This window comes from the organism of the source record quoted next, unplaced genomic scaffold (assembly GCF_019419815.1).
Source record: "Pyrus x bretschneideri cultivar Hongxiangsu unplaced genomic scaffold, Pyrus_bretschneideri_v1 Contig6, whole genome shotgun sequence".
Taxonomy (NCBI): domain Eukaryota; kingdom Viridiplantae; phylum Streptophyta; class Magnoliopsida; order Rosales; family Rosaceae; genus Pyrus; species Pyrus x bretschneideri.
The window spans coordinates 8,253,123-8,266,755 of NW_025999798.1; the positions used below are offsets into that span (position 1 = coordinate 8,253,123).

General features: G+C 38.9%; 1 protein-coding gene across 1 annotated transcript; it reads right to left on the reverse strand.

The window, feature by feature from the left end:
- Window positions 1–6,244: 6,244 nt before the first annotated feature.
- Window positions 6,245–7,960, reverse strand: LOC125471586 (xyloglucan 6-xylosyltransferase 2-like). Its single transcript, XM_048572195.1, has one exon. It carries the CDS (start codon window positions 7,779–7,781, stop codon window positions 6,393–6,395), a length of 1,389 nt encoding a protein of 462 aa, XP_048428152.1. The 5' UTR covers window positions 7,782–7,960; the 3' UTR covers window positions 6,245–6,392.
- Window positions 7,961–13,633: the final 5,673 nt, after the last annotated feature.

Here is a 13,633-nt window from a genome sequence, read left to right on the forward strand (position 1 = left end):
GTCACAAAAGAAAAACTAAAGACGAAGGTATGATGAGAGTATCTGTGACATCCCACATCGCCCAGGGAAGTGATCCTTAAATGTATATTCCCATCCTTACCTAGCACGAGGCCTTTTGGGAGCTCACTGGCTTCGGGTTCCATAGGAACTTCGAAGTTAAGCGAGAAAGGGGCTAGAGCAATCCCATGATGGGTGACCCACTGGGAAGTTGCTCGTGAGTTCCCAAAAACAAAACCGTGAGGGAATGGTAAGCCCAAAGCGGACAATATCGTGCTACGGTGGTGAAGCGGACCTGGGAAGTGATCCGTCCCGGGGCGGGATGTGACAATATAAAAATTGTCACATCCCGACCCGGGCCCCCACCACAACCCGGGCCCCCACCACAACCCGGGCCCCCACCACAACCCGGGCCCCCACCACAACCCAGGCCCGCTCCACCACCGTAGCACAATATTGTCCGCTTTGGGCCCCGACCACGCCCTCACGGTTTTGTTTCTAGGAACTCACACGAGAACTTCCCGATGGGTCACCCATCATGGGAATGCTCTCGTGCGCTACTCGCTTAACTTCGGAGTTCCCATGGAACCCGAAGTCAGTGAGCTCCCAAAAGGCCTCGTGCTAGGTAAGGATGGGAATATACATTTAAGGATCACTTCCCTGGGCGATGTGGGATGTCACAATCCACCCCCCTTAGGGGCCCGACGTCCTCGTCGGCACACACCCGACCAGGGATAGGCTCTGATACCAAATTGTCACATCCCGGGCCCGCTCCACCACCGTAGCACGATATTGTCCATTTTGGGACCCGACCACGCCTTCACGGTTTTGTTTTTGGGAACTCACACGAGAACTTCCCGATGGGTCACCCATCCTGGGAATGCTCTCGTGCGCTACTCGCTTAACTTCGGAGTTCTCATGGAACCCGAAATCAGTGAGCTCCCAAAAGGCCTCGTGCTAAGTAAAGATGGGAATATACATTTAAGGATCACTTCCCTGGGCGATGTGGGATGTCACAATATCTCTGAAAAAGCATGTTGAGCATCCTCTAGTAACTAGGAAAATAGATTGTTTCAACTATGACATGTGGACCATCTCCAATATAGATGTTAAATTTAGTTTTTACAACTAATGGGACAAAATAACATTTTATAAAGTTTTATATTCTAACCGAGATGTCAAATTATAATGTTTTTTGGTTATTTATAAAATCAAGTGGGTCAGAACTCAATAATAAAATAATCAATAAGTGAAAAAATAAAAATAAAAAAAAATAAACATTAAAATAAAACAAAACAAAATTTTGACGTTGTCTTCAAATTTGATAGCTGTAACGAGCCGTTGACATGTTATAAGTTTTCGTTTATTTTATTTTTGTAGCCCTTGTCGATGCGAACGTGCTGGAGTGAATGGAATCGAATTTGGAGCTAAAACAAAGCTTCTACAATTTTTGAACGTCAAGGGCATTTTTTGGTAATTTCACAAGTGGAGATATTTCTCCACTTTAGGCCTTTACATGGCTGACAAATGGCATTTCCCCACCCCATTTTTGGGGTATTTTATTCCCCCACTCATGAACCCTCTTTCTAGAGCACTCTCACACTCTCATTGTCTCTTATTTTCACTCTCTCTTTGTCTCTCTCACCCTCACCTCGAACCCTCTCCGAGAACCAACTACCGAGACCACCAACACTGGCCTTTCTCCCTCCGGCAACCACCACACCACCATCACTTTTTCCCCTACGAGTTCTACGAACCTAGAACAAAAAGAAACTTCACTTTTCTCTCTCTTCCTCGTTGCATAGTACCTTCCCTGTGCAAAAAGTTGATCAGGCAAGTTCTCACCATTTTCCGACGAGGTAAGCTTGATAACAACTCTAAATCTTTGTAGATCGTGTTTAGGTAGTTTTTGCAACATTTTTGTGACATTTGATGCAAAAACCAACTCGGAAACCATTCTCCCAGTTTTTTTCCTCGAATGATTGTGGGTTGCAGGCCATTTTCTAGTCGATCCTAACCTCGACTCGACCTCATCTTGGTATGACTCGAATCCTCAATCTCATAGCTTCATTTTGTTTTTGAATGGCGAGTTTTGGTTAAGTTTTGACCCCAAAACAGAGCCGAGGAAGTTTCTTGGCCAAAACTCACAAATTCCGGCCTTCCCTTTCGCTCGTGACCCAACCCGTGACCCTACGATCCGATTCAAAACCCGCCTAAACCTTGGGCCTATGTAACCCAAGCCCAAACCCGTACCAAGCCTAATTCATTAGCCCTAAACCGGATCCAAACCCAATATCCCAGGCCAAATCCTACACCCAGCCTAATCCAGCTATCCAAGCCCAAACCCAACCCTGATTCGACTAGAACTGGACCCAATTCCAGTTTCCTGAGCTGGCGCGTGGAGCACATGCACCTCCATCGTCGTTGACAAAGGCGCTAGCGAGGTTTCCGTCGACTCAACTCAGCGCGTGGCGTGCCGAATCTGAATCCGCTATCCATTTTTCTAAATTCCATCGTTTTAGTAAAGTTTCATTAAATTGTCTTCATTTGTGTTTAGGTGCATCGGTTGGAAGTGATCCAATCCTCTCTAGTTCGAGCGGCTCTCTGGTAGTGGAATACTTATGAGTAGACCCCTTCTTAATTGCACGTTTTTATAAAATATTAGGTTTGCATGCATTTCATATTTCATGATTTGAGTATGTTTTATATTATGTTTTTACAGATTTCTATAATTATGTTTTGAGGAGAATTTATGAATTATTTAAATTGCTTTTAAGGAAATATTAATGATTTATCGAATTGACATTTTATTAAAGGTTATGAATCTTCGGATTTGCATAATTGAAATTATCTGGATTTACGAATGTGAATTATCATGGATTTGTGTGTTGAGGCTTTGAGTTTTTGAGCTTCAGTGATTGGATATGAGTTTTAAGGTATGTTTTTGGTGCTTATATAACGGGTTATCATACAACACATACACTCAACCGGGTATGTAAACGTCAATGGTCATAGGACACAATTGATGATATTAATGATATACCCCCAGCTTCACTAGCCTGGGGCTAGTGTCGGTGTGATGTGTTATATGTATATGTTTCTTCTCCGACGTAACCCGAAGTCATACAATTTCACCTTTGAGTGATGGACCCCCCATTTCTTCTTCAGCGTAACTCGGAGTGTACATCTTCACCTTCGGGTGATGGACCCATTGCATATACATATATATGTTATATCCTCTTCTATGGCGTAACTCGAAGTCGTATAGCTTCACCTTAGGGTAACGGACCATGGTTTCTTCACTAGCGTAACCCAGTGTCGTACAGCTTCACCTTTGGTGATGGTTATGCCTTCAGGCCATTATGATACTCCTAGCTAAGTATACCATTGATTTGAGTTATAAGATTCTTGGGTTTTGCCTCCGAGCAGTTCGGTACCACTTTTAGAGATGATTTTATTGCTACAATTATTTTGACATGCTAGAGTTTTTGGGAAAAACCCAATTGTAGTATTATATATACATTTTCAAAACAGGGGGTTAGTATGTTCATAAATAAAATGGTTTCGTATTATTAGTATTATTATAAACTTATGGTCCACTCACCTTTTCTGTTTTTGTGCCCCCTCGGGACACAGTGACGATGAGTACGACCCGAGCATCAAGGCATTTCCTTACCAGTGACCTTGCATCCCTCCACTTGAGTATGGTTTCCTTTTATGATCATTTGATACTCGATGCCTTACCTTTCTCTATCACTTTCGTTTTGTGGTATGCTCTGGAGATATTTGTACATCTTAAAATTAAGCAGAAACTATACCTGATAAAAACTGATCACATGATGTACTATAAACAAACACAATTTACAAATCCACACAAAAAAAAAATCCGAAGAGGGTGAGTTGAGGTGAGGTGATGTGGGGATTTGGATCCTCGTCGGATCCCCTCCCTGACGATCCTAGGGATCAACGAACACGAACAATTGATAAAAAATCATGCGGTCCCAATTAAATGCCTTTTATATTTTTAAAAGTAAAACACCATCATTTTGTGTGAAAAATATAAAAAAGAAAAAAAATTGTAGCCGCACGATTTTTTATCAACTATCTGTGTTCGCTGATCCCTAGGATCCCCAGGTGGGAGTCCCGCAAGGATCTAAATCCGTGATGTTGTTACTTTGCGATTGCTGGATTCGGTTGTGGGGGTTTCCTTGCTTGTTCGGGGAATTTAAATTTTAAAGGTAGTGGGGTTTTGGGTGTGTTAACGGTTTGTTTGGCCCAAATTTACCAGCTTGCATGCTTTTGCTTTTGCTTTTGAGATCTTCTTTTGCTAGTGGGATGTTCATGGGCTGGACCCACCACTACTAACTTGTACAATACACTGTGTTGGGTTGGGTCAGGCATCAAAGCCCAAAAACTTAGGTAAATTTTATATAAGAATTTTGACCGTTGTATATTCCGTCGTTATATTCTTAATAAAAAAAAATCCCACGATTTTAAATCAATGAAGTAACTACATTGGTGTTTGCTAAGAGCATTTTACGTTGGATATCGTCATTTGATTTTCAGTGAAATGCTCATATTATCACGTGGTATCAAAGCAAATTATTAATATATGAGACTTAAAATGTGTTACAAAAGAAAAATTAAAGACGAAGGTACGATGAGAGTATCCCAGAAAAAGCATACTGAGCATTCTCTAGTAACTAGAAAAATAGATTGTTTCAACTATGACATGTGGACCATTTCCAATGTAGATGTTAAATTTAGTTTTTACAGCTAATGGGACAAAATAACATTTTATAAAGTCTCATATTCTAACCAAGATGTCAAATTATAATGTTTTTTGGCTATTTAAAAAATTAAGTCGGTCAAAATTCAATAATAAAATAATCAATAAGTGAAAGAACAATAAAAAAAATATGTGGGCCAACATTAAAATAAAACAAAAGAAAATTTTTACATTGCCTTCGAATTTGGTAACAAAGTGGAAAATGTCAATTCATTTAGGATTTTAACATCTTCTCTGAAATTAGAAAACCACATTTTTTTTTTTGTCAAAATAATCCCATAAGATTTTTTACATATCCTTTGGAAATACTCTTATGCAATTAAAATGTGTTAATCCCAATTAAGGTTATGTTTGAGTAAGAAGTTGTTAGTTTTAAGAGACTGAAATCAAGTTAGTAAACAATGAGCAACAAAATGATTTTCATGAAAATTACAAATGTATGTATAAAGAATTGCAAATCTGTACGTGAAATCATTTACAAATTCCTCCTACATACATTTGCATTTAACCTTAAATGAAGTTGTTTTGAGTCCATTCAAAACCGTCTCAATCAAACACACCCGCCTAATTAAACATCAAAATTCATCACTCCAAAGAGAAAGGAGGAACTCAATATATGGCATATGCATTTTTTTCCAAACAAAACCCGGGAATCAATACTAAGGGGTGTATTCAATTGGGATTTTGAGGGATTTTAATTCTTTTAATGAATATAAGGGTATTCAATCAGGATTTAAAGTGATTCTATGAAATTCAAGGTATATTCAATTAGAATTTTAAGACAGCTTATTAAAATCCTTATAAATCAAGGGTATTTAATTAAGATTTTAAAGAAGTTTATAACATTCAAGGTGTATTCAATTAGAAATTCATTTTAAAGAATTTGAGAAATTAGAGGGAATTGGAGAGATTTCGTAGTATATTTTAAGCATCCACAAATCTCACATCTTCCCTTGATATTTCGAGGGAATTGAATCAAAATTTTATATGGAATCTCTACAAATCAATTAAACTCTATAAAAATCCATGGATTTATAAAGGGGGTGTATTCAATTGGGATTTTGAGGGATTTTAATTCTTTTAATGAATTTAGGGGTATTCAATCAGGATTTTAAGTGATTCTCTGAAATTCAATGTGTATTCAATCAGGATTTTAAGATAATTTATTAAAATCCTTAGAAATCCGAGTGTATTCAATTAGAATTTTAAAGAAGTTTATAACATTCCAGTGTATTCAATTAGAATTTGAATTTAAAGAATTTGGAAAAGTTGAGGAATTAGAGAGATTTTGTAGTCTATTTTAAGCATCCATAAATCTTACATATTCCCATGAGATTTCGAAGGATATGAAATTTCTACAAATTAGTTAAACTCCATAAAAATCGATGAATTTATGAATCCATTAAAATCTCTCAAATCCCAATTGAATACCCCCTAAATCTATTAAAGTTTCTCAAATTCTCAAATGAATACACCCCCGAAATTTGAAGCTTAATATTCCTTCAAAAAATCATTAACAAAAAACATCAAAAGTGAAATACAAATTGACAGTATTACTAACTTAATAAATTAAAAAAAAATATTAGCAAAAGCAAAAAGTGGAAAATCAGGAAGATGATGATGGCCTGATTCGCCTGACAGCTTTGAAAGCAGGGTGCAGCAATCCAAGCTTGTCTTTCACCTCCAGCGGATTGCTACTCTCATTCCTTACCCTATTCACTCTCCTACTTCCCAGAGACTTATGCTCGAACCCGTACATCTGCAACACCTGATTATCCCCAAAATTGTACGCCCGGTCCATCTGCTTCAAGCACCGCTCCACCGGGTAATCCCCGAACTTCCCGCACGGCTTGCACCCGACGAAATGCGTCACCAGCGGCCACCGGTGGTCGCCTAGCCCCGGGTGGTGGTTCTCGATCATCTCCTCGTATCTGTCCACCAGAATCCCCCAATAACCGTGGAGATAATACCCGTTTTCCAAGTACACCTTCTCCCCCCAAGTGTCCCTTCCTTTCGCTAATATATAAACCATGGCGGACTGATCGTCGGCTTCGAAAACGGGTCGCCCTTTGAGCTCCCGGGTCAGGACCTTACCCGCCTCGTCCCGGATCTTCCCCTTCGGACCCATCGGCGCCCAGACGTCCAGCATGTCGAGCGACCATTGGCAATTTCTGAGCAGGAACGACCCGGTGTTCAACCCGATCCAGTTCTTATCATCGTACACCATCTCGTTCCATCCGTGCATAACGAAATTGTGATCCTTGTATCGCTCCCAGGGGACCTCGAACGCCATGTCGGTGAACATGGCGTCAGAATCCATCCACCAGAGGAACTCCACCTCCGGGTGGGACAGGAGCTTCCGGATCAGCGGCAGCTTGGCCCAAAACCCGGCCATTTCCGCGTCCAGAAGGGCAAAATTGTAAAAGACCTCGATCCCGTGGAGGCGGCAGTAGTCGATTTTGTTCTTGATTGATTTCAATAGGTAGTGGTCACCAACCGGATTTTCGCACGGTTTGGGCGACGACCCGGTAACCAGCAGGACTCGGGGCTTATTGGGTCCGACAAAATTGGGGAAACTCGGGTTTTTCTTCAGCCAATCGGATCTCTGCTCGTCCCAGTCCGATATTTTGGGGCCGAGACTGTACGGCTGGTTCGGGTCGCGCTTCTCGTCTTCCGTTTCCGGCTCGTCTTTGAGGATTTTGGATATGTCGAACTCGGCGTAGTTGTTGGACTGGCCGGCCTGGTCGGCATCGTTTTGGTTGGTTTCGGGGGTGGCTTCCTTGAGCACTCGATGGGGCTCCACGCGCCGGTTGTGCGTGTAAAATCGTTCGCGGATGTCGTTGAAGTCCTGCTCTGGTGTTCCGAACTTCCCGGCTCCGACTGTGCCGCGCAGGACGACGACGGTTAAGAACAAGCACAGAAACGTCACCGTTCCCTGCCGCAAAGCTCTCTGGATCTGGCGGGCCCGGCGAGGCCCTAAGCACCGGTCCAGCATTCTGACTCGCCCGAGTTGAACCGGAAGGTGGATACAAGAAGTGCAGCGTTTGAGGCTGCCTTCAGGATTTTGTACTCCGAAGGAGGTTAGGATTGTAAATATGGAGGAAATGGTTGGCGTTTAGGGGGTGAGGCTTAGAGAAGTGAGAAGGCCAAGCGTCGGTGCTGGCTTAGGGGAATGAAGATCAGAAATGTATTTTTTATTTAAAATACAAGTTGCGTATTATTTAAAATTAATTTCTAGAAGTTGTATTTTTTATTTACGTTCTTCTCGCACGTCATCGCGTTGGAGGGAAAAACTACTCGGCGGTCCAATCGTAGGGGGGACTCGTCATCCCGCAATCCCGCCAATCTTCTTTTTCTTTTTTTTTTTTTTTTTTTTTTTTTTTACAGTAAAATGAATGAAAGTTCTGTTAAATTATACAATAAGTAGTTTAATTTAGTATTAAATTCATCATCCATAAAATCCGAATTAGTGGCGATTATACTTTTTTTTCCTTTTATAATAGTAATTTACTAAATATATTGATCAAGAAATATAATTTAATGTGTTGTGCAAGGGTTGAAGGCTAAAACTAAGCTCGACAAAATGATGATATAGCCTATCAATTTGTTTTTTTGTCGAGAATTATAAATTTAAGGGTGTCCCACGCTTTTAAGGCTTTGATTGGGACTATTTTAACCTCATAAGACAATTTTCAAATGAAATGTCAAATTTTAAACTTAAATTTAAATTTGAAGGCTTACATGACACTTTGACATCTTTTATACTTTTGCTCTCCAACCGATATGTCAAATTTTAAACATAAGATAATAATTCATGTACTTTATTTGCATTGCGAATGAAAAGAAACAAAAGGATACTGCTTTAAACTAATAAAAAATTAATTAAAAGTATTTAATAATTAATTAAAAAAAAAATCTGAATGTGCTGTCAAATTTAGTAGCAAGAGGGAGAGATGTCAATCCATGTCATGCCACATCAGATTTGGCTTCTTAGTTGGAAAACATTAATATTATCTTTTATTTCCGTTATTACTGATTTGAATAATTTAACATCTTATTTGAAGATGCTCTAAAATGTCTATGCTTTCATTTTGACTAGGCAAATTTTACAAGGCAGACATTGTTTTCTGAATTTGAGGCTACATTATTAATTAGCCAAGCCCACACGTCTCCCTTGATATGCTCTAAGGTTGACCTTCTATTTCGCCAGACGGTGCAATGTACTTTTATCATGCAAGTTGTTGTTCGATTTAAATTATTTTTGATGTGGCGGGTTCATTATAAGTTATTCTTCAACTTAGGATTTTGATGAATACAATAATAAATTATTATAACTAACTGATTGTGAACTTTAAACCATTATATAACACTCTGCAAAGTTGCCAAAAAGGAATTTGCCAAATGAGATGCATCATAAAGTCGTGGGTACTATTTGAGATTGAAATTTTGATAACAAAAATATTTGGGTGATTATTAACTCATTATTGAGATTTCATGAGTTGTTTCAAATCTAAACAATTATTTGCACTCCCACTTTTGGTGCAGTTCTTAATTGTATGATAAAAGTAATTTTTGTATTAACTGCAAACGACATTTTATTACAGTGGTTGAAACAATCATGTTCATGCCATGATGCATGTATTCTCACTAATTCTCTGTTTTTTTATTTTTTTAATAATTAACTATTCAACCCATTACAATTATGCTCATGCACCAGGATGTCCTCATCGATGCCCTTTTTTCCTAATAATTTTCATTTTTTCATCATACTACACATATTACCAAAAAAAATTAAATCGGCGAAATTTTCATAATAAGTTGAATGATGCATGTACAATGTTTTGTTGATATGTATTTTTTTCCTCCACTATAGCGTTATGAGCCACTTGTACAACACGATGCTGATTCACATATTTTATGTAAGTAATTCTCGTAAACATGAATATTTGAATTCTATAAAATTCACTAAACTAGGAAACAATATTCGTATTTTAACAATCATACGTACAAAAACAAGAAAGTCAAGCAAAATCACGAGGCCTCAAGAAATGTTGTCATGATCACCAATTCACTATGTGACTACGAAAACGAGACTCAGCTAGAGAGATCATGTTCACGAGGCCACTTTTGTTTACGTAGAGATCATGAGAGGCTTCACTTCACAGTTTCACAGGCTCACAGCAAGCAAATCAAACTCCAAATTAAGTGAAGAAAACCAAAAGCACGTGTTGTGTTTGTGTGCCGCTTTAGACAGATTAATCAAGTCACGTGGATCTGTCTGTGTCCGCGTGTGACGTTCTAACAGCCAATTCCAATTTAACTGGCCACGAGGCGAGGAGTTAACACCTAATGTGACGGCTTCTTCAACAAACAAAATGGAGTTTTAACTGATATCATGTGCTGGGCTGTTTCGAAAACCAAACGAAGTTTTGACTCATAGCACATGTGATTGGAGTTTTGACGTTCTAAGAAATTCCGTTTTGCTGGGCTGTCCCAAAAACAAAACGGAGTTTTGACTGATAGCGTGTGCGATATCTACATGTGGCAATAACTGGCAAGCACTACGCGACTCCAATTACTTTCTAACCTAGATAATTAATATAAATAATAGTCCAAGTTTCTTTTTGCACTTTATTAATATATGGATTAATCTTCTTTAATCATCTTTTCTATTCACTAATCTTCTTTAGTCAATTCATGTCTTTATCTCATTGGAAATCTTTGGCATTTGGATGTAGAAAGCACATATGAGGGAGAAAGATTTGCATGAAACGAGTTATGTGCAAGTTTTTTTTCACATGCATGATAATGTATTACTGAATGAGAACGCTACGTGATTGTAAATTTCTAGTTTCATATAAGTTGCTCTCCATATGAGGGTACCCACACACCATTCTAACTTTATTATACCATTTGGAGTGTGATATTTGCACGTCCCTTTTTACTTCTCATACACTCTTTTAATTTTCAGCTATCGGATCAGATATTTGAAAAAGACCAAAAGACAAAAATTAACAAAGAGTGTGTGAGAAGTTAAAATAATGTTTGGAAAGCACATCCCATAACATATCTTACAAGAGAAGGAATTGAGCATATGAGTTTGGTCACATCACTCATAAACTCCTTTTAATTTTCATCCAAAAGTATTACAACATTGATAATTTCATATAAAAAATATATGGTAAAAAAACTGATTACATGTTCTAATAAAGGCTAATGGCTAATTAAAAACATGGAGTATTGTATACTCCATATCACCATTTTTTGTTAAAAAAAATGTTCATACTTTTGTTGTGTGACTAAAATAAAAATATATAAACAAGTAAAAAATTGTATATGTGTTGTTTTACACCTCCTAGGTTGGAGAAATTATTACATACAATTGTTGTATACAACTTGTATTTAAAAAACCTAGTCGCCTAACTTGCATGCGAAAAATTATGCGACTAGCTTTCTTAAATATGCCGATTTTGGACAAGATTTGTTCCCCAGGGCGATTGCTAGTTTCATTCATCCCCGTGCCTCTAGCCCTAAAATCCTAAACCTAACCATGAAGGCATGAATAATTAGTTTGTGTGCATTTCAAAATCCAAGACGCAAAAGCTTGCAAGTAACAAGGGCAAAATATGCCACCCAAGTCAAACATGGTTCTACAAGATCCTTGGCAAACGCATTCACACGTCGAAAGGACTTTGTAGCAGGCGAAAAGACCTCCAAAATGCACCAAAGGAATCGTCCAATCCAAGTAGCCCCGGTCCGGCGCACAAGAGGATCCCACAAAATGTTCAATGATATTTGAGTAATGCAGTGGACATATGCATTGGGCTGTTCATGGAATCCACCGTCGGCCCAAACAAGCCATGCTGATAGTCCAACGAGGAATGAAGAGAAGTGAGGCTAAGGGCACTTTTAGTGTAGTAAAGCCTCTGTGGACAATAAGCAACTCAATCCCTTTAAATAAATAATAATTATCAAAATGCATCTCAACCCCAATAGCTCAATCAATTCGTATTTATAAAATAATAAAAGATAGTTTTATTTTTAATTTCAGATAATAATAAAAGATTGTTTGAAAGTATTTGAAAATATTGGAATGTAGTGTAAAGTGGAAGTGGTTAGGTATTTATGGAAAAAAAATTTATGATTTTTTATATTTTTAAGTAGCTTTTTTATAATTTTTTAATGTTATTTATAATTTTTAATAATTTAAATTGTGGCTGATATCATGATGACGTCAGCTTGAGTCTAATTGTCTGAATGGACTGGAGTGTTTTGGGAAGGGGGAGGAGTGGATTGGGTTGCCTGTTCCCAAGGCAATAAGCAACAGTAGGGTTGCACTAAATGTATGAGCCTAGGGCCATCTCCAATGGTGAGGGCTCCATCTCCAACCGAGCCAGCCAAAGGGCTATAGGCCAAAACATAGCCCGTTTTGACACAAAACTCATCACATAGCCAGCCAGCCTTGAAAGTTAGCCCCAGCTATGCTGCTAGTTGACGTCATGTAGCCTATTTATTATTTTTTTTAAAGAAAAGAAAAAAAATTAAAGATTCTAATTTTTTCCTATAAATACCTAAGTCATTTCTACACCATTTCTCACATCATTTTCACATTTCCATACTATATTACCTCATTTTCATGTCTAAGTTTGTTAACATACAAGTAAAATTAAAATATTTAATAACATGAAACTTAAAACAACATTTAGCGACAAGTGACCCTCAAAATATGTCTGGAAAACTTATTTCAATATGATAGTTTAATTCAATTAACCGATAAAATTAAAGAACAAACTTAAATAATAAATTATTGAGGGGCCTAAGAAATAGTCCATTCGGATGGAGATTGTGTATATAATATAGATATGGTCTAGCATTATTCATTAAAAAATAATTTCTTGCAGGGCTATAATTTAGACGGGGCCTAAACGTAGCCCTTTCAGTTGAGGTGGCCTAAAGGTCCAAAAGCTAAAAAATGGTCTGATTTGCCCAAAAACTTATGTCACATCCCGGCCTGGGCGGGACGATTTCCCGAGCCCGCTCCACCACCGTAACACGATATTGTCCGCTTTGGGCTTACCATTCCCTCACGGTTTTGTTTTTGGGAATTCACGAGCAACTTCCCAGTGGGTCACCCATCATGGGATTGCTCTAGCCCTCTTCTCGCTTAACTTAGGAGTTCCTACGGAACCCGAAGCCAGTGAGCTCCCAAAAGGCCTCGTGCTAGGTAGGGATGAGAATATACATTTAAGGATCACTCCCCTGGGCAATGTGGGATGTCACAATCCACCCCCCTTAGGGGCCCGACGTCCTCGTCGGCACACACGCGGTCAGGGTTAGGCTCTGATACCAATTTGTCACATCCTGGCCCGGGCGGGACGACTTCCCCGGCCTGCTCCACCACCGTAACACGATATTGTCCGCTTTGGGCTTACCATTCCCTCACAGTTTTGTTTTTGGGAACTCACGAGCAACTTCCCAGTGGGTCACCCATCATGAGATTGCTCTAGCCCTATTCTCGCTTAACTTCGGAGTTCCTACGGAACCCGAAGCCAGTGAGCTCCCAAAAGGCCTCGTGCTAGGTAGGGATGAAAATATACATTTAAGGATCACTCCCCTGGGCGATGTAGGATGTCACACTTATCTCCAACCAATGACTAGGCTATAATTGTATGAAGCCCACTAGACTATTATTTGGCCCAAGAGGCGTCAAGCTGGCCAAATGTAACCCTTTGCTTAGCCCTTTTTTTGGAGCTCAACTCTTTAGTTGCAATATTTGATTCAAATTCAACGATTAGATTTGAAAACACTTAATGGTAGTTTAACTAAATTAACCAATAAATTTAAAGT

Excerpts from the sequence above, each read along its gene's own strand:
- LOC125471586 (XM_048572195.1), bottom strand. The coding sequence starts at position 7,781 with ATGCTGGACCGGTGCTTAGGGCCTCGCCGGGCCCGCCAGATCCAGAGA.